This window comes from Symphalangus syndactylus, chromosome 21 (genome assembly GCF_028878055.3).
Source record: "Symphalangus syndactylus isolate Jambi chromosome 21, NHGRI_mSymSyn1-v2.1_pri, whole genome shotgun sequence".
NCBI lineage: Eukaryota > Metazoa > Chordata > Mammalia > Primates > Hylobatidae > Symphalangus > Symphalangus syndactylus.
In genome coordinates this window covers 24,599,261-24,623,875 of record NC_072443.2, presented here as the reverse complement: position 1 = coordinate 24,623,875, position 24,615 = coordinate 24,599,261, and the positions used below count along the sequence as shown (strand labels likewise).

At 35.5% G+C, this 24,615-nt stretch overlaps 2 protein-coding genes across 43 annotated transcripts in view; one reads left to right on the top strand and one right to left on the bottom strand.

Annotated features, from left to right (window-relative positions):
- Positions 1–13,198, top strand: part of ABI3BP (ABI family member 3 binding protein) — a 246,050-nt gene extending 232,852 nt beyond the window's left edge. For 9 of the 12 annotated variants that reach the window (XM_055259016.2, XM_055259014.2, XM_055259021.2 and 6 more), the window contains 5 exons: positions 7,901–7,980; positions 8,744–8,773; positions 9,610–9,771; positions 10,882–11,004; positions 11,962–13,198. In XM_055259016.2, the coding sequence (XP_055114991.1) occupies positions 7,901–7,980; positions 8,744–8,773; positions 9,610–9,771; positions 10,882–11,004; positions 11,962–12,077 (511 nt within the window). In that variant the 3' untranslated portion in view covers positions 12,078–13,198. The remainder of the gene's footprint in view (positions 1–7,900; positions 7,981–8,743; positions 8,774–9,609; positions 9,772–10,881; positions 11,005–11,961) is intronic. The other 3 variants (XM_055259015.2, XM_063629968.1, XM_063629967.1) reach the window with 1 other exon arrangement.
- A 368-nt stretch (positions 13,199–13,566) lies between these two features.
- Positions 13,567–24,615, bottom strand: part of TFG (trafficking from ER to golgi regulator) — a 40,822-nt gene continuing 29,773 nt past the window's right edge. For 16 of the 31 annotated variants that reach the window (XM_063630004.1, XM_063629997.1, XM_055259026.2 and 13 more), the window contains 2 exons: positions 17,606–17,704; positions 13,567–14,384 (listed from right to left, as the gene is read on the bottom strand). In XM_063630004.1, the coding sequence (XP_063486074.1) occupies positions 14,002–14,384; positions 17,606–17,704 (482 nt within the window). In that variant the 3' untranslated portion in view covers positions 13,567–14,001. Of the gene's footprint in view, positions 14,385–15,083; positions 15,125–17,605; positions 17,705–19,102; positions 19,153–24,615 lie in introns of all 31 variants that reach the window. The other 15 variants (XM_063630010.1, XM_063630012.1, XM_063630017.1 and 12 more) reach the window with 2 other exon arrangements.

The following is a 24,615-nucleotide window of genomic DNA, read 5'->3' as shown; positions in this document are numbered from 1 at the left end:
AATTTGAGATTTCTGAAGCCAAAAAGTATCTGGGGAAACAAAAGTAACACCCGTTAAATAATTGGAGAGCATAAAAAAAAGCATACCAAGTAAATGTAGGATTGATACCAAAGTTCTGTGATTTAAGAGAGAATGCTTCATAGAATACTTGAGACTAGAATTTGATAAAGAATAGGATGGAAGGGGTAAGCCAACAAGGAAAGGAAAAACACAACAGTATTTTTCTTTCTAATCAAATCCATACACATGATTTAGGTGACACGCAAGTAGTTCTCAAACTTACTATTGATAGCAAGGCTACAGTCAGAATAATAAAATCACTGGTGTCCAAATAGTATGAAAAGCTTTTTTCATACTACCTTAAGTTGTTAAGGCAAGGTTTCTTTCCATTGTGTTTCTTCTATCCAACCATGATCCAAGATTAACACTAATAAAAGACACCGTAAAATAAAGAGGAAGTATGTACAGGATGCAGCCACCAGGTGGCTGTTATTAGCTGTAAAAAAAAAAAAAAAAAATCAATAACTCTAGTCATATTTCAATGCTTGGAGGAAATTTGGAATCAAAGTGTATGGTAAAATTGAATTTTTGAAATAGATAAACTTTGAATTATAGCTGTTAAAATTCCTTCATGAGGTTCTGGAATTCCCTATTTGAATAACTGGAAGATGGATCAAAGCTTCTGAAAGAATTATTACAGCAGTGTTCCAACACTAGGAGATACGTGTAAATCATTTATTTTAGTAGCATTTTCCATCACTTGTCCTGACTAAAAAACGTGAGATCTGAATTCAGATGATAATTACTGGCTAAACTTTACACACAGACATGGGTAGAGTAGAGCTTCGTGTTACAACACTTAACCCAGGAGAAACAAGGCAGGGATTAGAGATCTATAGAGTGCTTTTGTTAGAAATTCTGAATGCTCACACCCTAATCCTGAAACAGAGTGACAGTGGAGTATTCCCCTACCTTTCCTTTCAGTGTATACCAACCTTCTCGTGCTTGTTTTTATGACATAAGGTTTTTATCTAGCCTGCCAGAAGCTCAAAAAATTGTCCAAAGTAAAAGACCATCCAGCAGCTGTTTTGCTAATGGTAGAGTTTAGCTCCACACCTGGCATTAGATGTTCTTGTCAATAGAGAGCCACATGGCTGTTCTAGGGTGCTGGGTGCAGCTCCAAAGGTGGCACGGGGGGCCTCCCCAGCCTGGCTACTAGCTGCAGTGCACTGTGGTTACATATGTGCACAGGGAAGGGGGTGTCATTTGTGGGGAGATGTGATTGTTTTAGTCAAATGATGCAAAAGAGATCTGTTAACACAGGCAAATTTCATCTCTTTAAGGGATCCCTCTCTCACCCCTTACTCCTAAAATAAATTGTAGATATTGGTATCCAGCTGAATCAGTACTCATCTACCCTCCCCAGTACTTACTTTCCATTTATTTCTAAACTAGAAGTCCTCTTCTAACAGAAAACCAAGTACTGTATGTTCTAAGTGGGAGCCAAATGATGGACATAAAGAGGGGAACAGCAGATACTGGGGCCCACTGAAGGGTGGGAGAAGGGAAAGGAGCAGAAAAATCAACTATTGAGTGCTAGGCTTTGTATCTGCACTCAGATACAAAATAATCTGTACAATGAACTCCTGTGACACGAGTTTACCTATATAACAAACCTGCACATGTACCCCTAAAATGAAAATTAAAAAAAAAAAAACCCTCTCCTGCCATACAGTTACCCAAGAACACCAATCCTCTGTGTGTCTCCTTAGGCAATGTATGCCTCTTGTTAAACTAAAAGAAAAATATTAAGAGCCTCTCCTATCTAGAGCAAACCACTTTGCAAAGGCCACTATGATTAGCTTTAGTTCTGCGAATAGAGCAGCTGATAAAGTATGTCTTAATAAGTCTTACATCACTGCTTATTGGGACAGTGAGTGTGGATTATCGCTCTCTTAAGTCTCCTCCAGCTCTGAAATGATATAATTCTGTGATATTCAAAGCCACACATGGAGTCGGCCAGAGAACTGGAACTGAAAACTAAAACCTAGGTCAATCCCATAACAAGTAGAATTGTCCCAGTAAACTTTCTTTTGTCTTTAAATCTCTGTCTGCAGTCTGCAATTTGTTTTCAGATGAATTGTTTTTAGCACACATTTTGATAATCCACTGATGGACGGAGTTCTTCCTAATGAACTGGCTGGGCAAATGGATGAACACACACACTGCACACTGAAAAAGCCCTTTAATCCTACTCTTCTCTTCCAATGAACTCACCTCTCTCCTTACTTTACTGAAAAATTAAAGAATTCATTGTGTGTGCCAGACTTACATGTGGTCTAACAATTTCCTATGGAAAATGTACTGTCTAGTAATTGAGATAAATCAAATTCACTTAATCTGCTCAAGTACTTTTATTGACCTCTCTGGCTTGGGAGGATTTTGAAGAACAAATCTTCCTCTAAGACTGAAACCTACCAAAGTATCCTAAAGCTGGCAGCAATGATAGTTTGGGACGGTTGTTTATGTTGATTTAATAAAATGTTGGCACTGGTTAGCTGGAATAGACACAGCAACTTCTTATACACTGTCAATCTGGCTGAATGATGCAGGCATGTGGAATAGCCATTATACCCTTTTCATAGTGTTTCTGTGAAATTCTGGTCTCTGCATATTCTGTATTAACTTTTCAACATCTCTTCTTATGGGCTTTGTAGAAAGGAGTAAAATAAGCTACGAAAGCATCAGGCATTTTATTTAGTTTGTGGTAGGTGTGGGCAGCAGCAGACCAATTCCTTCCTTGTTGAAGAAGAAATTGACTTGATTGCTCAGTTTGACAACTTTTCATGGGGCAGAAGGACAGCTACCTAAAAGTACATAACTCCACTAGTCTATAAAGAGAACAATTATTCCCTCTCACATAACCACATAGTTTTTATTTTTCTTTGCTATCACTTGGCATTTAGGAAGGGAGTGGAAGAAAGTGATAACAGTACCACAGAATTAGAGTACAGCCCAACTCTGGAATTTGTGTCCCCACAGAAGTGGGGGAACACAAATGCCCCTTATGGCATGAGAGCCAGCTAGTTTGTGACCCCATGACTGCTGATACCCTGATTTAGCCTTATTTTGTCTTCTGAGTGCCCCCTTGGCTCTCCCCTCTTTCTCCTTATCTGTGTTCCCAGATCAGCGTAATAACTTTACATGTGGCAGGTATCCAGAAATACTTACCATAGTCCTTCAGTGTCCTTGGAGTCAAGCTTACCCAAACTGATTAGATGTCTCCTTTCCCATGTTGAGCAGCCCTTCCTCTTTTTTTCTTATTCTACTTGTCCATTTATCTCCCTCTGAACCCTCACCTGAATGGGGATCAAATATTTCACGACTACACTAGGGGTAAAAATCGGCTAAACAACTCAAACCAACAGCTATAGGGTGGACTTTCTATATAAAAAGCAATTTGCTTGAGGTTTGTAAGACTTGTTAGAATGAAAACCAACTTTTTAAATCAGTAAGGAGTATGTAACTAAAAAGTTTATCAAATAATGAAAACTTTCAGTTCTAAATTGTAGGCAAGAAATAGAAGGAAAAGGTTATAGAAAGGATCAAAAGTGGGTAGGGAACGGCAAGCATCTGCTCCACCCAGATCTGAAGGTTACGCTTGAGGATATTCCCTCTTCCACTAAAGAAGAAATCAGTCTCAGGCTAGAATCCTGCAGGTTGGAGGTTCTTGTCTCTTAACAGTTTTGCTCATGAGCCACAGGTCACACTTTTTGAAATCCTAGTTTTTCACTTTTCAATGAACTGATGTATGTTTTTTGTTCTCATGCTGATTTTTACAGCTGCTCTCAAACTGTTGGTGTCAAACAATACCCTCTATTATGCCACTCTTCTGAGATAATGCTTTAGTGCTTTCTAGACTCAATGAAATATTAATATAACAATTTTTTCTTAGCCTATGGATCTATGATGTTGATGGCAGGCAGAAAGGTTTACCTGTTAAATTTTCAATCTTTCCAATAACCCCTGAGCTATGCCCTTATTATAAACTTCACAAGCAAAAAGCAAGTGTGTGGCCATAGAAGAGTTCTGCCTTGAGATTTCTATGGCAGTGTTTGTCAAATTCCCCAGTAATAGAAACTCTTTTAAAAAATCATCTAGAGATACAAATATGATCCTAGTGAATACTTACAACTACTATGTGTCAGGCACTTTGCTTTTACATGCATTCTCATTTAATCCTCACAGATGCTTTTATACCCCCCATGAAGTTATAATTACTATAATGAATAGTATCCTCACAAATAGCATTATCCTCATTTTTAGGTATGAGTAAACTGAAGCTCAGAGAGGTTAAGTTACCTTAAAGTCACACATCAGTGAGCTGTGAATCTTTCTGGTTCTAGAACCCATGTTTTTAATGCCCCCTGGATCATGCTGCCTCCTGATGGGGATGTGCAGGGAAGATTGTTTTTTCTTTGGGGATTTACACCTACCCAGGTAGAACCAGGCATGGCATTCTGTGAGGCTTTGTTTACCTGACTTGTCCTAGATGGGGCCAAAAGGTTTGACTGCATTTGTCATCTGGACTGCATTCCATTTAGATATTCATTTTGATGTGGTAGGTCTTAACAGTTCTTTTTCATCAGAAATGTATGTACACTCTTTTAAAATTAAATTACCATAAAAGCATCTCTTCCCTATTGCTAAATTTGGTTCCCCAGATGCAAATTTTTTTTATCATTTTGTCCATTTCTTCTGTCAATTAAATCCATATGTCTAGACTGACCTTTTCACAAGATGCTCAAATACTCCAGTCATTTCTTTGTTCTATTTGTTGTATGTTTTTAATGGCAACATCTCTTTTGGAATTCCTATACATCTTTTGCCTCTCTGTTTTGAATCCCCTAATTCCTGCATCACAAGACTTCTTCCTTGTTTACTCCATTACTTTGTAGCACTAAATAAATCTTGAGGAAAAGTTGTAAAAGGCATTATTTTTGAGTCCTTACATGTTTTAAAATTTGCTTTACTTTGATACTATTCTTTAGCTGGACATATTAGGATATAATGAAGACTTTTGAAGGAATTGTTCTATTGTTTTCTAACTTCCAGTGTTACTGTTAAAAAGTCAAATGTCATCCTGATTCTGGATCCCTTGAATGGGACCTATTTTCTTCTCAGTTTTGAGGACTTGTCTTTATCACCCCAGTACTCTGAGATTTTGTAACTCATGTGTTCTAGTCCTTTTTCTTTTATTCATTTTGCTGGGCAGAGTAGGTCTTTTCAATCTGGAAACTCCTGTCTTTCAGTACTGGGAAATTTATTACACAATTTCTAGAATAATATTCTATCTCCTTTCCTTTCTCTCTTCTAGAATTCCTACTAGTTGGGTACTATATTCTCCGGAATAATTCTCCAACTTTCTTTTCTCTCATTTTTTCAACTCTTTGACTTTTTGTTCTAGTATTTGTAAAATGTCCTCAACTTTATCTTCCAAAACTTCTATTTGAAGTTTCTTACTTCAAATAACTGTTCCCTGAAACTTTAAATTTTATTTTCTATGTACAATCAATATTATGAGACATTTCTCTTAGACCTATGATGTCATTCATCTGTGACAAAATGTGCTTCTTCAGAAAAAATTTTACCAACACAAATAAATTTTGTTATATAGGGTTTAATCAGACCAAAACAAAAACGTGCCTTTCAGTTCCCATGTTAATTAAATTTAGTGCAAAATAATTTCTTTGAAACTTGTCGAATATCACAAAATATTGGCCAAAAAAAAAAAAAACCCCAAAAAAGTAGCTTGTATTTGTGGCATGCTAAAAATGGAGCTTAAGTGTACATAACTGTGAAATAAAAAGACATGGAGACAATTCCAGCAATCAGACTTGGCCAAAGCACAGGGCTTTTGGCAATGGCCTGGAACAAATGTGGAATGCACTGCCCATTTGAATCAAAGTCCAGATGGCTATGATTTCTTTTTTTCCATTTTCAGTTCACTATAGTTCCATGGGCTTTTTTGTTTTGTTTTGTTTTTAGGCCTCTTAGCAAAAATTTAATCTCTGGAAAATATTTCATGTGAAAATACCCCCTATGTGTGTGATTTCTGTAGATGACAAAGGTGTTTTTGTATCAACAATCTCTCATTGCAAATGACAATGACAAAGGCATGTGCCACCATGCCCGGCTAATTTTTGTATTTTTAGTAGAGACGGGGTTTCTCCATGTTGGTCTGGCTGGTCTCAAACTCAGGACCTCATGTGATCCGCCTGCCTCAGCCTCCCAAAGTGCTGGGATTACAGGCGTGAGCCACCGCACCCGGCCAGTTTTAAAGTTTTGAAAAGCACAAACAGTAACAGTACAAGTGTTTTGAGCCTCATTGCTCTCAGCTGAAAATTAGGATAAGATTTATCTCATCAGGGTTTGCATGTGTTGTATTGCTTTATATATGTAGAATGACTAATGCATCTGATACATAGTAAGCATTCAGAAAATGGTTGCCATTGTTGTAGCACTAGAATCTGTTGTCTTAGATACTAGGAGTGTTAATGCAATACCTCAGTGATCAAGAAACTGACTCAAATTTTTTTCCTGCTCACTTAGTACCATCCGTACCAAACTGACAGCGGTCAACCTTGTTTTTCACTTGTTTATAAAATATCTATCTTTTGTGCGTTCTGCATTCTTATTTAATTATAAACTTCTCAAAGATGAAATTTATCTCCCAAAAGCCTTGAGCAAATCTGAAACTCTCAAAATATTATCAGCTGACTCAGGTTGACTTTTGAATTCAATGTTCTTTCACTGCCAAGTCCACTTGCTGCTGAAAGGAAATCTTAATTTCAGGCAAATGGCAAATTGCTTTACTGTTTACATTTCTTTAAAGGATTTGCTTTGCTTACACATTTTATGAATAAAAATTGCTAATACTGCACAATAATTTGATGAATAATTCTTAAGGATACAATCAAAGGAACTTATAATTCTAAGGGACCTAGGGTTGTTTGGGGGTTTTGTTTTACAAAAGGTTAAGGGACTGGCCGATATGAATTTGGGGCATGGAAGGAGAGAAATGTCTATGTTTGTGTTCCTGCTCTTCATAAGGCAGCATTACCATGCCTCGTTTCTGGAGACATCATAGCATCCTGTGATCCACAGAAGACCCAAGTTCCAGGTGATACAACTAGGAAGCCCTTGCAAAGAAACATTTATGTGTATCTATTCCCATAGCTTAGTCTACAGTTAAATAGACTAACTATAGCTTAGTCTAGTAGTTCTCAAACATCAGTGGGCACACGACTTACCTATGGAAGTTATAAATTCTTACCTGAATCTCCTCAAAAATTGCTTCAATACCTAGAGTAGGACAAGAAATTTGCAGTTTAACACACTTTCACCACTGCCACCCTATGATGTGATTCTGACATAAGTAGTTCAAACCCCACAGGGAGGAAGATGGCCTAAGTCCAGGGTTATACTCAGAGTTGGGGTAACAGAAAATAAAATGGAATCTTGCCACTTCTTGGCCTCAGGAAGTAGCTGAAACATCTTAAAGAAACAGGCTCCTTGTTACTGGAATTAGCCTTTTTCTACCATATACCACTTTCTTATATGTCTATTAACCTGCCAAGTCATTTGTACTAATTTGGAGATTTTTAAAGACAACCATCTTTTTTATCAACTTAATGCTTACTCAAACATTAGACAAGCTGTTCAGATAGTAAAACTAAGAAATCATTTTTCTTTCCTCAACCTACTTCTGGAACATATGTTACCATTCACTGTCATAATTTCAAAGGGATGTCAGTATAGTGGATGTCTGTATAATAGGGGAATGTTGCCTCCTAGCCCTCAAGAATGTCTAAGTATTTTTTTATTTTCCCCTTAACAGTTATGAATTCCAGGTGAAACCCAAAAACCCGCTTGGTGAAGGCCCGGTCAGCAACACAGTGGCATTCAGTACTGAATCAGGTAATTACATCAACAGTAATTCCCAAAAAGGATGTAAAAGGGCCACAGTGGAGCAATGTTTTGCATAGGAAGCTTGTTTGAAACCCACTACATGTACTGTTTCTTGAATTTCTAAAAACCCATTTGTGGGAAAAAGCAAATTGATGAAGGTTTAGAGAAACACCATTCATATTTTTCCTCACTTAAAGACACATCAGTTTAATTTAAAAAGCATAATGAATCTATACTCTTCCAAAAAGCTAGTGAATGAATCCTCCCCTGTATGCCTAGAATGAAAATACCAGTGCGTACATCCACAAAGGGAACCCATGATAGTTTAATAACAGCTGTGAAACTTCCCAATTAGACCTTACAAGCTCCAGTTCCTTAATGAGATACATCTGCACATACAGCATTAATATTTGCATAATTTTTATACCAACGGTAGTTCATGGCATCTTGGTGATTTTTACCATGAAGTTTTTCTATCAAACTAAAAGCAGCAGCTTTTGAAATTCAAGTGAAAGCTGGAACAGCGACAAATGTTCGTAACTACTCAAATTACATGTAACAGATACAGCTGAATACCTACCAGGCAGGAGATTATTCAATCAAGAACAATTTCCAAAACAAAGCAAACTTTCAAATTCAATCCTTAGCAAAAGAGTACCATTTTGCAAATAAGACTTCTTAACAAGTGTAAGCACCCATCATCTTCACCATGCCACTGGAATGTTGGGGTTTTACCTAGTAAGGTCTGACTTTTGTATTTATTTCTCCTCAGCGGACCCAAGAGTGAGTGAGCCAGTTTCTGGTAAGTACCTGTCTCAATGAGACACAACTACATGCTTTTCTAAATTTATTCAATGAATCATGATTTTGCGTTTTTCCACTTAGTCTTCTTATAATACCAAACAGGTGTGAATGTTTACCTACACATTGTACAACACTGAGGACCCATGATGTTCTGGGAACAAGTTGGACATTTTGAAATTTGCTTTCACTCATGCACCAGGCTTATTACTGTTTAATAAAATAGCCAGTGTAATCCCAGCACTCTTGAGAGGCTGAGGTGGGAGGATTGCTGGAGACCAGCCTGGCAACACAATGAGACTCCCTCTCTACAAAAAATTTAAAAATAAAAAATCAGCTAGGCATGATGATGCACACCTGTGGTCCTAGCTACTTGGGAGGCTGAGGTGGGATGTTCGCTTGCGCCCAGGGGGTTAATGGTACAGTGAGCCATGATCCAGCTTGGGCAACGGAGTGAGATCCTGTCTCAAAAAAAAAAAAAAGATATAACACCCTCATTGCCACTTTTAATAACACGTCATACTACAGCAGTTGTCTAAATTTTATAACATGCTACAAAAAAGAAACCTAAATTTGCTCCTAAATGACACTGTCTACATCTAGCTCTGCAGAGGCTATTCAACACCTAAACACCTTAACATACTGCTCTCAGATTTATCTATTGACAGAAACTTATTCCGGGGTTTACTTGTTTAAATCCTTCTAATATTTTTGGCTCCAGTATTTAGCATGGGGGAAAAAAAAGGGATCAGCAAGATGACAAATTTTGTAAACTGATTTCTTAAAGTATCTGACCCAAGAGTCAGATACTAAACTCAAACTGTTTTCCTTATGTAGCAGGAAGAGATGCCATCTGGACTGAAAGACCCTTTAATTCAGACTCTTACTCAGAGTGTAAGGGCAAACAATATGTTAAAAGGACATGGTATAAAAAATTTGTAGGAGTGCAGCTGTGCAACTCTCTCAGATACAAGATTTACTTGAGCGACTCCCTCACAGGTAAGCAGAGCTACCAGCTCTGTTTTCAGCCCTTAACTTATGGGAATGTTTTGCAGCATTGTACAACTTGGCCTTTTCTTAAGAGGTTCAGGCACTAATGGGTGCTGTAAACACAAGTTTTCCTCTGAGCAAAATGTTACGGAAACGGTTATCATTCCTAGAAAGCAAGAATTTAAGACATGCTATTAGAAGGTAAATAATAAAAATGCAATTATAAAACAGTGCCATCATGGCAAACTGGAATGTACATTCACTAACCATGGTCAAACTCCATTTTCTTACAACCATCCAGGGATAAAAAGCCTATTGACAATAAAGTGACTAAATCTAACAATAACCATAGAACGAATATAACATCTTCAAGATGCTAGAAGAGCTATAACCCCCTGTTCCATGCCCAATAGGTTATAATTTTCTATATTTATAGAGTAAAAATTTTTAATGAATAGGCCTGGCCCTAACATTAAAAAGTAGATATTTTTTCAGTCATTCAACTCTTCTAAGTGCTGAACACAAAGCAGCATAAAAGATATTTCTTACTTTCCTATAGCTTACCTCTCCTTCCTTTCCTTAGTAAGAAGAGATAGACAACACGTAAATAAGTAAACATTTCATAGAGGTACTTTAAAGAACATTTTCAAAAAGGTGAAGGCCTCTCTAAAAAGTTAGCACTAGCTAAGGAGAAAATTGAGAAGGAACTAACCACACAAAGGTCTAGAGGAAAGAGAAGGTCAAAGGCCTAAGGCAGAATACACCTGCCAGTTCCACCAGTATGGCCCAGACTCAGTAAGTGGAGGGGCAGGCAGGTGTGAAATCATGTGGAGCTCTGAAATCAGGTAAGAACTTTGGATTTGATTCTGAGTATAATGGGAGACTGCTGGAGAAATTTATGGAGAGAACAAACATTATCTGACATGCATTTTTAAAAGATCACTAATCCCTGATAAAGGGAGGGGAGGAAGAATACAGGTAGGCAAGAGACATTGTTGGTTTGAACTAGGGTAACAGAGAATGAGGGGAGAAGGTACAAAAACAGTAGTGATGACTTCAAAATTGTCACATTTCAAAATAAGAAAGTAAACTTTATCCTTTTAATTTCTGGTTCTTCAGGAAAATTTTATAACATAGGTGATCAGAGGGGCCATGGAGAAGATCACTGCCAGTTTGTGGATTCATTTTTAGATGGACGCACTGGGCAGCAACTCACTTCTGACCAGTTACCAATCAAAGAAGGTATGTTTTCTGATCCTCCTAGTAAGCAACAGAGTTTTACAGGTTAACCCAGAAAGAAATCAAGCTGAGGAAAGCAATCAATTTAAAAAGAATTCTATAGTACTACTGCTCCACATATCACATATCTAGGAAAAAATGAAGACTTCAATGTAAGTTTCTCAGCTTAGAAACTTGGAGCCAAGGGAAATTACAGACATAATATAAATGCATTCTGCTTCAAGAAAATCTAAACTTGCAAAAACAGCTATAAAAAAGCAGTTTCCCAAACTTAAATCACTCATTTATTAATGTTATGGGTTTTGTCATACTGAGTGTACTTGCATTATCTTTATTTACTTAAGAAAAAAAAAAGTTTTAACTACTGCTACCATAAATGGAAAAAATAGCACTTACCTTGCAAGTAACTGTATAAATATAATTAAAATAGAATAATTCTGTGGGAAATGAATAACCTCTGTAAATTGCTAAAGACCCATTGGCACCAAGCTGTGTAATGAGGACTGAATAAGACCGAAAATTAATCCTTGTCTAAACAGTGCAGAAGGGGGTAAATTAATTGTTCCTATTAGTCCGGAATCACCTGGAGGTCTCTAAATAAACTATTTGATTCAATTTTTCAGTAACACATTTTGTTCACGGGCACTTAAAAATACCAACAATACTGAAAGATGACCTACTAAGTTTTGTGATCACATTAATGGGCAGTGAAACTGTCACTACCAACCATCCCCTCCTAGCTTGACACGGCAAATGTCAACAGTTTTTCAGGTGCCCATTTTAGCCAACCATGACTACACCTCAGGAAAAAAGACCAGAGCTTCTTGCTCTCAGTTTTCTAAATTATCTCGCTTCACTAAGATTGGCCTTCAGCTATTCAACGACATCCTTCAATCTATGAGCTATGAGGGCAGAAATATAATACAGCAGCTATTAAAATGAAACTATTTTCTCCCTCAGGTTATTTCAGAGCAGTTCGCCAGGAACCTGTCCAATTTGGAGAAATAGGTGGTCACACCCAAATCAATTATGTTCAGTGGTATGAATGTGGGACTACAATTCCTGGAAAATGGTAGATGCTACACAAAGTTACCTTCTGTTTCATCATGGCAAACAAAAATCATTGAAAATACTATGTCACATTCATTTATTTTGTTTACTATGTATAAAAGTCTACAATCTAATTAATAGCAATACTAGATGTTTATTATTAGAAAAGATTGCTGAGAGTATTTATCAGGTTTTACAAAGTCATTTTAAGAAAGCAAGATATTGATGTTAACAGAATAACATTTTTGGGGAAGCTGGCTCCCTATTCATGGTATTTTAAGAGATCGTTTGTATATTATTTATCACACTGTTGTAATGATGTTTTGAGATACTTTTATAACAAAATTAACATCAAAAAAGGTATATACTCTTTAAAACTATTTACTTTTATTGATGTGTACTCTTCCTATTGACGAGTTAATTCCATAAATCTCTACTTAGTTTAACTTATTGGATCAAATTATCTTCAGCATATATATCTGGGGAAAAAAGGTCCGAATTTTCACATTTATATTTAAACTTCAATTTTTTTAGCAACAGCTAAATAGCTTTGTGGAGGAGTTTAATAGTTACACATTCATGCTAATATACATTTCCTTTAAACATGCACAAATTCTTTAAAAGATTGAATCAGTAAATTTCATTTCAGCTAAAAATGGAGTCTAATACATTGTTTCAAAAGATACATTTTTACCCACCATAAATGTTACAGTATCTGAATATGCTTTGTCAAACTATCCCTTTATGCAGTCGTCTTCATATTGTTTTTATGATTCTAATCAAGCTGTATGTAGAGACTGAATGTGAAGTCTGAGCACAAAAAAGATAATGCACGATGAGATCGCCTACCATTTTATAGGATATTTACTATGTATTTATACATTAAGACCTCTATGAATGAATGTATCAGAGAATGGCTTTGTAACTGTTTAATTCAATCTGTAATAAGAATCGGACTCATTTCTATTAAAAAGGTATTGTCCTTTAGGCGGGGAATGGGAATCTTTGCTGCACTGTTGCAGTCATTCTGAAAGGACCTTTCCCTGTACTTACTTACCTTTCAACATGCTTCAATCTTATCAATGCTACATTTTGTATTTTTCAAACAAGTATAAATTCTGCAATAAAGAGATGTAGTTTTTTTTAAGACTGAGTTTTTGTTATTTCTGAATGGTTCATCAGTATGTTAACTATACCTTTTATCTAGAAGGAAAATCACAAAGTTATCCAGGCTCTACCAACCCCCATTATATCTATTGTTTGTTTATGTCCTAAATTAACCTTTCATCCTATGAAGTAATAAAGTTCATTTTAAACCAACGATTACCAAATGCATTTTTTTCAAAGGAAGGACAAAAACCAAATTGTACTGTTTTCTCTGAATGGAAATCTGTAAGTTAGTTAAAATGTTTGTTTATACTTCATTTAAAGACCAAACACCAATAAGGACTTCTGAAAAATTGTTCCTTTTTTCATATAATGTTAATGACTAAATTAAAATTTCAAGACCACTAATGGATTCAATCATCTTTATTAACCTATCAGTGTTACATTTTATACATAATATCTATCTTGTATTCTCAAAGGGCTCTACTTTAGTACATCATGTTAATAGTAAAAAGCCAAGTAAGATGGCTAAACCTCACCCTAGCATTTTACTAGCATTTTAATATCCTCCAGACAAGGGAAGCTAGAAAGTCAATCACTTTATACATGTAAGAGTAGTGTTCCAAAGTAACTAAGAAGCTGCTACATTTTTAAGCAGGGAGGAAAAAACTTTCATTTTGGTCTTTGTGTTCCAGCAAATTATACTTTCAATTAACAGCAACAATGATATCATAAAAAATGCTCTTTTTAAATTTCTGAACTTCAATACAAATTAAAATAGTACTGGAGTCTTTTGGGAGGCCAATAGCTAGCAGCTACATTAATTGGTGTAGAGGAGCCTCCTTATCGATAACCAGGTCCGGGTTGGGTATAGCCCTGACCAAAGGGAGGACGGTTACGCGCATAAGGATTAGGCCCACTTGGAGGAGGGGTCATGGTACTTCCAGGAAGTGAAGTAAAACCTGGTCTTGGTTGATAGGCCCCAGGTTGGCTTGGAGCCATTCCAGGTTGAGAGGCAGGAGCCACAGTATAATTAGTAGGCTGAGAAGTTTGGGCAGTGTAAGTTTGTGCAGGATAATTGCTCGCCTGGTACTGCTGTGGCGGCTGAGCAGGCAGTTGTTGAGGCTGACCAGAAAAGGCAGGAGCTGGTGCCTGGGAAGTTGGTTGCTGGCCATATCCCTGGAACTGCTGAGGTTGTTGGGGTCCAGTCTGCTGACTATAGCTTGCTGAAAAGGCAAAATAAATAACATGTATCTTATCTTTTAGTAAAACTACTTTTCCAAAGAATTAGTCTTACTGTTAGGTGGACCAAAAATGGTGAGAAATTTAATAAATATGTACGTAACAAGCAGAGTGGTAGACTCCATCACATAATATTTCAAGACCAAGTAGTTATCAAAGAGGCATTCTCTACAATTTTTTAAACCCTCTGAGACATAATCCCTGAGAGCAAATTCCTGCCACAGCATAATTCCTAGAACAGATGCTCAAATGATAAATGAAAGAATTATTATACTTTCTAGGAAGACCAAAAATGGGAAAGCTAAATAAGTCATTAACCAGGTTTTCAGGGGAGACCTACTTAACAGTATCAAATAAAAACACGTTGCGGAGAATGAACATTTTTATATGAAATAATACTATAAATACATCTTGTACTAATTAGGTGCTTTAAATTTTGCGAATAAATACAAAGTACCATTTTCACAATCTTTAAAATCTTTCATTCCTTTTAGATTTGGTATCTGATGTTTTTTGCCTTTACAACTCAAAATTTTTACTTAGCAGTACAGCATAACACATAAAAAGCATACCATATTGCCCCATAAAAAGCAACATCTATATTCATTATTTACTAGGATGTAATTTTTTTTACAACGAAAGTCTGCTTCACTGAAAACTTTTATCTCTACCATGAAACACACCTGCAGCTACTTGCAATGAAACCTCTCCATTGACTGGAATCCTGTCAGCATTAAATACCAGATACATAAGAAAATTATTAAAATATGTACAACCCTGCATTAAAAAAAAAAAGGATTGAATGAATTTGAGTATATTCTGAACTCACCTTGAACCTGGGTTCAAAATTTACTCATGAAAGAAACCTTTATGACATAGTCCATGAACAAAACTGGAAAAGGTCAGAGGGAAACTGGCAAACCAACAGTGTCAAAGATGGTCCAATGTTACCACCACCACCTCTTAGTCTCCAAGCAGAGTATTTAGTTGACTATTTCCATATCTCTCAATCAAATTCAAGTTAATAGACTAGTAGGATCAGAAATACAAAGATAATAATTTGAAAAAACTAAATTTTACTCAGAGTGAAGACCCTGACTAAATTTATTAAGAGCAAGCTTAGTTCTTAATAAGTAAATCAAGTATCTTTAATGCATTAACCCACGGTAGCATCTAAATACTGACCTGAAACCAACTCATAAAAAATTCTGAACGTCACACAATTTCTCCTGTCCTCTATATAAAACTTAAATTTTCACTATAAGGTTTTGGAGAAACAGACGGATTCAGCTTTATACTGAAAATGCCTATTCATTTTAAGACTGTGAGAAAAAAGAAAAATGCCTTTTCATCCTGGCACCTGAAATCTGAATTTTTTTTTTTAACTGGGCCTGGAAGTAATCTCATCCTTAATTATTGCTTAGAGGAGGGAATAACCCTACGGGCTGAAGATTTCATTAGCAGCCCACCAGTCTCTTGAACATAATGTGGCAATGCTTCTATCGTGTGTGTGTATATATATATATAGTCTCCCTTCCGTCTCTCCAAAATAATAAGTAACTTTAGGTGAAGAACATCAGAAATAGCAAAAAAAAAAAAAAGGAAATACGGAAATTATGTGAGTTTCTTTTTTTTTTTTTAATACATAGGACATCTAGCCTTTTATGGAATAAGTCTGCCAACTCCAGTCTAGGTTGTAGAATGCAGAATGATACAGGGAAATACTGAACTGATCCAGCTCCCTCTACTGAATGGTTCTATGTGCTTTGACAAGTCACAATCTCTTTGAAAACTAGTTGCCTCATTTATAAAATGCAAAAGCCTGAGTCCCACACCCAATCAAATGAAATTCAAAATCTCTGGGAATGGGGCCCCCACACATAGCCTCCCCCAGGTGATTCTAAAGCATAGTGAGAACCGAAATCCCGAGACTAAATGACGACTAAATCTCTTCAGCTCTGCTATTCTTTCTATAAATAACAGTTTGTAACACTGATTTTTTTTTAAAAGAACTGCATCCTAAAAATAACCTTTCTCCTGATATAATCCAAACTTAAGTTCTATGTATTTTATACAATTAAAAACAAGTAGCTACAAGTTGTCACTCTACAGCAAATACAATCTAAATAAAATTGTGTTAAAATATTTCAAATGTTAATTAATGACAGAATGTTATGGTCTAGGTCAGGAGTCAGCAAACTTTTCTGTAAAGAGCCAGATAGTAAATATTTTAGGCTTTGTGGGCCACATGGTCTTCTGTTGCAACTACTCAACTCTGCCATTCTAGTGCCCAAGTAGCAGTAGAGAATATAAAAGTAGAAAAAGGTTCCAATAAAACTTTATTCAAAAAAACAGGCAACAGTCCAGATTTGGCCTGTAGGCTATACTTTACTGACTCCTGCTCTAGCTGATACCACAAAACTCTATAAAATAGAATTTAGGCTAGATTCAACTTGCATAAATTATTTCTAATTACAGTTGAAATTCTGATACTTCAGTCTGGCTGTAAAACAGGAGTTGGACACAAACTCTCTGACATAACTGTAAAAAATCCTGGAATTATAGCCAAAGTTACATTAATAATATTTATCATACTTAAATACATATAATCTTCAGTGGACAGATGGTAAAATAGAAACAAAATACTCAGGATGCTTATTTAAAACAACTAAACAGTGTTCTTAGTTGCCTGAATTACATTTTATACAATTTTATTTTTATGGCCTGTTTCTGGTATTCCTACATACCTGGAAGAGATTTTAAAATCTAAGTAGCTTAATTTAGCTTTTCAATAAGATCACCTTTCCATGTACGAGTAAACTGTTCATATTTCTACAGGTACTAAGAGTACACTGGAATTACGTGTTACATATAAATGGAGAGGTGGAGGGAAGGGGGAAAACTTGCACTAAGTCGCCTAAGACAAACTGATCACGTTAGTAAGACAGCTTTGTATTAAAAACTTTTTATACGACAAGTTACTGCAGAATCATCTACTGTAAGTTTTATCTGCCCACCAGAAAACTGAAATGTTGATTTATAATATTAACATAAAATATTTAAAAATAAAACAAACGTTTCCCCTAATAAAAACTTAATACCTATTACATCAATGTACTACAAATCAAGGAATTAAGAAGAGCTTAAAGTTTAATGAGTATAGAAACAAAAACCATGAGCCAACTCCCTTTCAACACCTGCTCACCTGAATACTGAATACCATACTGTTGAGGCTGCTGAGGTGGAGCCTGCGGCTGCTGCGCACCATAGCCGGCCTGTTGCTGGTACTGTTGGTACATCTGACCTGAAAAAAAAAAAAACACACACACACACACAAGAGAAAAAGGCATGTCTAATGTGGCAAAGAGAAATATTTTTAAGCTACATATACATTCTCTCCCCATCCAAACAGAGTAACAATATACAAGAAAGTATTTGTTTAACTTTAAATGTCTATGAAGAAGAGAATGAACCATTTTAGAAGTGTGATTCCTCTGCTGTGGATTAACTGCAGAGAACTCACTGGCAATAAACATTAAGTGCAACACCAGTGGCTACCATTTCATAAAGTCTAGAAAAACAAATGTTTTCCAACCCAGCTGCCAACAGATAAGTAACGCTAATGTTCATTAAAAAGCCAAGTGAGTTGAAAATCAGTAAATAAAAATGAGAAAAGGGACAAATACCATTTATATCATCTAAGTCCCTTCCTAAAGCACTGTATTTGCCCTCTAAAGGTTTGGGCCTCTATTACCATATGAACAAACTCTTTGGTAGCAAGGAACTACATGACATCTTTTGTTCCAGAGCTGAAAGACACTTTTGGAATTTGTCAAGTTTGATTTTCTATGAAAATCCAACATCTTTCGCCAATAATGTGGACTCTAATAAAGCCTAAAGGGTTCTTCACTGCACTATTTAATAATGGCAGACCTTTTTAACAATGGTGATGTGTTCTGAACATGGGTGTCCTATTTGGGGTCAACAATCACTGTTCCTATGAAGAAACCTTTTAGACACTTATTACCTATGATTTTTCTTTTTACTTTTTATTTTTCTGTCCTCACAATCTGTTCCCATACCTGTGATTTTTCAAGCAAAGATTTATTGGTTTGTCTTTATTATCCCTACTTCTCAATTGTTTCACAATGGTTGATTTAACTAGATGTATTATCTAGCAGCAATAATCTTGCATTTTAATATCTATCTGGTATTTAAATCTTTAAAATAATCACATGTTGGCTGATTCTTTGAAAAATATTCAAACTACCTATTAATCAAAAGACTATGAGCAAACCAGATACTTACTGCAGAAGTGAGAAAAAAAAAGACATTATATCAACTGCCACTCAAATCAAGCTGCAGTAGGCAGCTAGGACTCACAGGCTTAGAAAATGAGACGGAGCCCACTCTATTATACTAGCTGCTCAGCCCTAAACGTGTCTAAGTGCTGCCCACTGGGTAGCACTAAAGGAGATACAACTATGTTTATATCCAGCTTATTTCCTAGCAAATGTTTCTTTATAATAAAAACAGAATAAAAATAAAAATCAGCTCAGCTATTTTAAGCTATTGATCCTATTCCCAAATATGACAAGAAAAAAAAACAGAAACGCTCACAAAAGTTTCTTAAATGCTTTCTTAATGATTTAGACTAATAGCATAAAAGGTAGCACAGAAATTAACCAAATTTAGATGTCACCTTAATCCTGGATTGTACTTCATAACTTTCGGAATAGAAGTGACCAGAATCTAAAATAAAAAGGTAAGTAGGTATAGAAATATAATCAAGGGGAATAAATATGTATAGCACATAACAATGAACTCTTACTTCTTGAAAATTAGAAGGCTTAACTCCACAGTAAAAAAATAAGCAAACAGGCAATAAACACATTTTAAAAAATTCAACCAAATTACTACTCCCTATCTCAGATACAGAAAAATTAAGCAACTTACCTGCAGTCAATAGCTAAGATTAGAACCATCAAGAGCTAGGAACCATCACTGGAACTCAGGCATAACTCCAAAGCTTTAGTTTATAAAGTCATTTTGCATATATTATCCCATGAACGAAATAATATAAATATTAACTTGGGCATCATCAAAAAAGGCTGAGATTAAGGCTCCATGTAGCAGTAGACTGTGGTCATCAATGAGTAAGGAACTCCTGGTCAAAACCGTAGTTATTCCTCTCAATAAAAATTTATAGGGTACAACTCTTCATAAAGCTTTTTTTTTTTTTTGCATGTTTTCATAAACTGCTATAAATTGATTTTGAAAAACATCCCTAGAGTTAAAAATTTCAGAGGTTTATTATATCTCTACGCAATATTCCTTTTACAGCAGATCCTCAAATAACATCTTTTGTTCGACATTGTTTCATTAAAACACTGAGAAGGAAAAAAAAAATTATTCCCAGTTGGGGTTACTGTTCTGTGTGGAGTTTGCACGTTCTCCCCAAGTCTGTGTGGGTTTTCTCTGGGCGCTTCAATTTCCTCCCACATCCCAAAGATGTATATGTTAGGTTACTTAGCATGCCTAAATGATCTCAGTCTGAGCGACTATGGGTGTGTGTGTGGTTGCAAGTGCACCCTGCAATGGAATAGCATCCTGTCAGGGTTGGTCCCCACTTTGCTATTGAGCTGATGGAATAGATTTCAGCCACCCACAACCCTGAACTGGAATAACTGCATAAATCATTATCTTATTTGTTTTTATTAATCTTTCTTCAATGTATCTATAACTCACATTTGTTTTTAGTCTTTATCTAGAAGTCTGGGGGTATTTTTGTGATCAGAAATATGCTGTAGGAACTCAACTTACTCATCTCAATTAGCCTATGAACTGATTTCCTCATACATCGTCTCACTTAAAGTTACAGTTTCCAAGAACCTATCAACAATGTTAAGTGAGGATTTACGGTACTTACTTTAAACCCACCTCATTCAAGTCCAAATGGGACTGTCACAGTATTCTGAAAATTAATTAAGACGTCTGTTTAATTGTTTAAAAAAAGAAAAAGGATGAACTTCTTCACATATTTGAGAGATCTATAGGATATATGAAGAAAGCAACATGCAGACATTGTTTATAGTGAGCAATGTTTTGAGTAATAAAAAATATGGTCATGCATTGCTTAATGACAAGAGTAGGTTCTGAGAATTGTGTCACTGTACAAACATCATATAGTATACTTACACAAACCTAGATATATATAGCCTACTACATAGCTAGGCTATATGGTACAGAGCAGACTACAAACCTGTAGAGCATGTTCCTGTACTGAATACTTAGGCAATTCTAACACATGGTAATTATTTGTGTATCTAAACACATCAAAACATAAAAAAGGTACAGTGAAAATATGGCAAAAAAGATTTAAAAATGGTATGCCTGTCTAGGGCACTTACCACGACTGGAGCTTGTAGGATTAAAAGCTGCTCCGAGTGAGGTACTTGTGTTGAGTCAATGTGAATGCCAAGGACATTACTGTGCACTACTAAAGATTTACAAATGCTATACACTTAGGCTATACTACATTTATTTTTTAAAATTCCATTTCTTCAATAAATTAACATTGGCTTACTGTAATGTTTTTACTTTATAAACTTCTTAACTTTTTAACTTTTTTAATACTTTAGCTTAAAATACATTGTGCTGCTATACAAAAATATTTATTCTTTATATCCTTATTCTATAAGCATTTTTCTATTCTTTTAATTTTAAATTTTCTTTTACTTTTTTAAACATTTAGAAAAAAATTATGACACAGACATACACATTAGCCTAGGCCTATACAGCATCAGGATCATTGATATCACTATTTTCCACCTCCATATCCTGTCCCACTGGAAGGTTTTCAGGGTCAAGAACATCCATGGAGCTGTCATCTCCTATGGTAAAAATGCCTTCTTCCGGAATACCTTCTGAAGGACATATCTGAGCCTGGTTCTACAGCTTTGTTTTTTTTTTAAATAAGTAGGAGTACACTCTAATGATTTAAAAATATAGTAAATACACAAATGAGTAAGAGAGTCACCTATTATCATTATCGAGTATTAGGTACTACCCATAATTATGTGAGCTACACTTTTATATGACTGGCAGTAAGCCTGTTTACACCAGAATCACCACAAACACATAAGTAATGCCTTGCACTACATCATGATGGCTACACATCACTAGGCAATAGAAATTTTTCAGCTCCATTATAATCTTATGAGACCACCATCATATATGCAGTCCACTGTTGAGTGAAAGGTTGTTATACAGTGCATGACTATATATAAGCTATGTTTTATGCATATTTTCAAAAAGAATCAATGACAGAATAAAGTAAAAAGTAATAAAAAAAATTAAGGGGAAAAAGAGAACAGGATGAAGCTAAGAGTAATGGTAAGACTTCTGGAAATTATTTATTACACAGAATAGCCAACCTCTATCATGACCCTCAATGGCTTCTGCACATGTATAGCATTTATGACAATGGGTTGGTATCGTTTATATTCTTAGAAATTAGAAAGATTTAACTCCACAATACAAAAATGACCAAAGAATAAGCAACAAGCACATGAGTATCTGCTCCCTTGTGTAGTCCCTCACATACTGAATAGGGCTGACCTGTATACCAAGAGAATATTGCAGAAATGACAGTGACACTTCTGAAGACAGGCTATAAAAGACAGGTATCTTCTACCTCGCTCTCTTCTGATTACTCATTCTGGTGAAGCTGTCACGTCATGAGGTCACCCAAGCAGCCCCATGGAGAAGTCCAAATGGTAAAGAACTGAATCCTCCAGCTCTGGTTAAGCTTCAGATGACTATAACCCCAGCAGCCGTTTTTAACTGCAACCTCATGAGAGATGCTGAGCCAAAATCACCCAGCTAAACCATTCTGGGATATCTGTCTAAAACTGTATGAGATAATTAACTTTTGTTGTCTAAGCATCTATGTTTTGGGATAATAGTTACACAGTAATAGATAATATACATAGTTTTGATTTTAGAAACATGTAAGGGATGATAGCTATTAGAAAAAACGACTCAAGACACATTAACAATGCAAAGTGTGAACCTTGTTAGGCCCCTAATTTGAACAAGTCAATTTTAACAAACTAATCTTGAAACAATTAGGGAAATTCAAATATAGACTAACACATGTTGACATTAAGAATCACTGCTGAGGTTGCAGGTGAGCTGTAATCAAGCCAGTGCACTCCAACCTGGGCAACAGAGTGACACCCTGTCTCAACCAAAAATAAAAAAAAAATCACTGTTAAATAACAGCATGGTGGTTATATTAAAAAGAAGATTATCAGTTAGACACACATACTGAAATAGCTGAGTATAATAAGCTGTTCATAATTTGATTTAAACTACTCCAGCAAATTAAAAGGGGTGCAGTGGGGAAAAAATGATGAAAAAGGAATGCCAAAATATTGGTAAGTGTTGAAGCCACACGACTACATGAAGAGTTGATTATTCTATGTATGTTTCAATATTTACATAATAAAGTCTACCCGGCTTTTCATTATATTGGCATATGATTTTACAGATTTTAACTATATGCTTTTTCATTTTTTTAGGTTGTCAAACAGCAATGTCTCCCGATCTCTGATGATTTTTAGCATTCTTCTCCTTACCAGTTACATTTGTGGCAACATCACATAGTCTTCCTGTAACAGGCACTGGCTTTATATGAAGAAGAGTAACATTATCCCTTTTGGTTTTTTTAATGATGCTCAATATCTTGTTGATCCTTTTAACTGAACAACATATTAAGACTACATTTATTTGGAATAAAATTCACAGTTCCAAAGTCCCTTTTATGGGAGTTAAGTAACAACTCAGAATTCTTAATTTTAGTTTGGACTATTAACACATTGTAAGAATTGCTATGTTAACAAATTATAAGTAATACATTTTTTGTTGGTAATTCTGCTCAAATTATAACCAGTAGTTGATCTAAATAACTGACAATGTCAAAGACTCATTATACATCAAAAAGTAAAAGTAGCCTATAATTCATGCTGGGAATCTATAAATAATGAATATATTTATCTAAAGCTGTGCTCTTAAAATAATCACTAGCCACATGTGGCTATTGAGCACCTGAAATGTGGCTTGTTTGAATTGTGATATGTTGTTTGTTGTTTGAAGTGTTCCAAATCAGACTTCAATACACAGTACCAAAAAAGTTAACTTTTTAATAGTGAGTACACGTTGGATATATTAGGCTAAACAAAATTAATTTTACCTTTTCTTAAACATTTTTCTAATGCTGCTAAATAGAAAAATAACATGTGGCTTCTATCGTAATTCTTTTGGACAGCACTGATCTAGAATTAGATCAGTTATTAATAGTCTAAATGATGTCACATATTAACTGTACAATTTTCATACTGTATATTTTAATGTAAGCTAACAGTTAATTGTAGCAAGGCATACAATACTACTCTAAAAATTAAATGCATATAAACAGTGTTAATCTGCTATCTCTGGGAAAAGGAATTTGGTTGCTGTGGACAGAGGTGGGAGAGAGAATTTTCACTGTATGTCCTTTCACATTTTTAGAATTTTACTTATTTGAAAATGCTCAATTAAACACTTCATAGAATGTTTACATATTGCTAGTAGTACCTTAATTCCCATTTATTTATACATAAACAGCAAACATTATTTGGTACAATGATCCTTCCAACTGTCATTGTATCATAGTATACACTGCTTAAAATGGGATTTATTTAAAAACAAATCTTTAGTTCACTTGATGTAGGCATTAAACTCTCATCATACCTATACTCTGCTTTTGTCCATTTCAGCTGACATCTGCTTTAGTTCTAGTTTGTTCTAGTTTTGGCAGTAGCATTTTGGTGCAGAGGAGGAATTAACTAAAGTTGGTTGAGAAAAGGCTTAAGCAATAAGAAATTCTTCGCAAACCACTGATTGATCAGCAAAATGTCACCCGCTAGTCCATAATGACTGGTGTTCATCCAACAGACAACTCTGTGGATTTTTTTTTTTTTTTTTTTGACTTTGTTTGTTTTTGAGACAGGGTCTCGTTCTGTTGCCCACGCTGGAGTGCAGTGGAGTGATACAACTCACTGCAGCCTAGACCGCTTCAATTCAAAAATGCAAACAATCCTCCCACTTCAGCTTCCCAAGTAGCTGGAACTATAGGCACATGCCATAGCACCCAGCTAATTTTTTTAAATC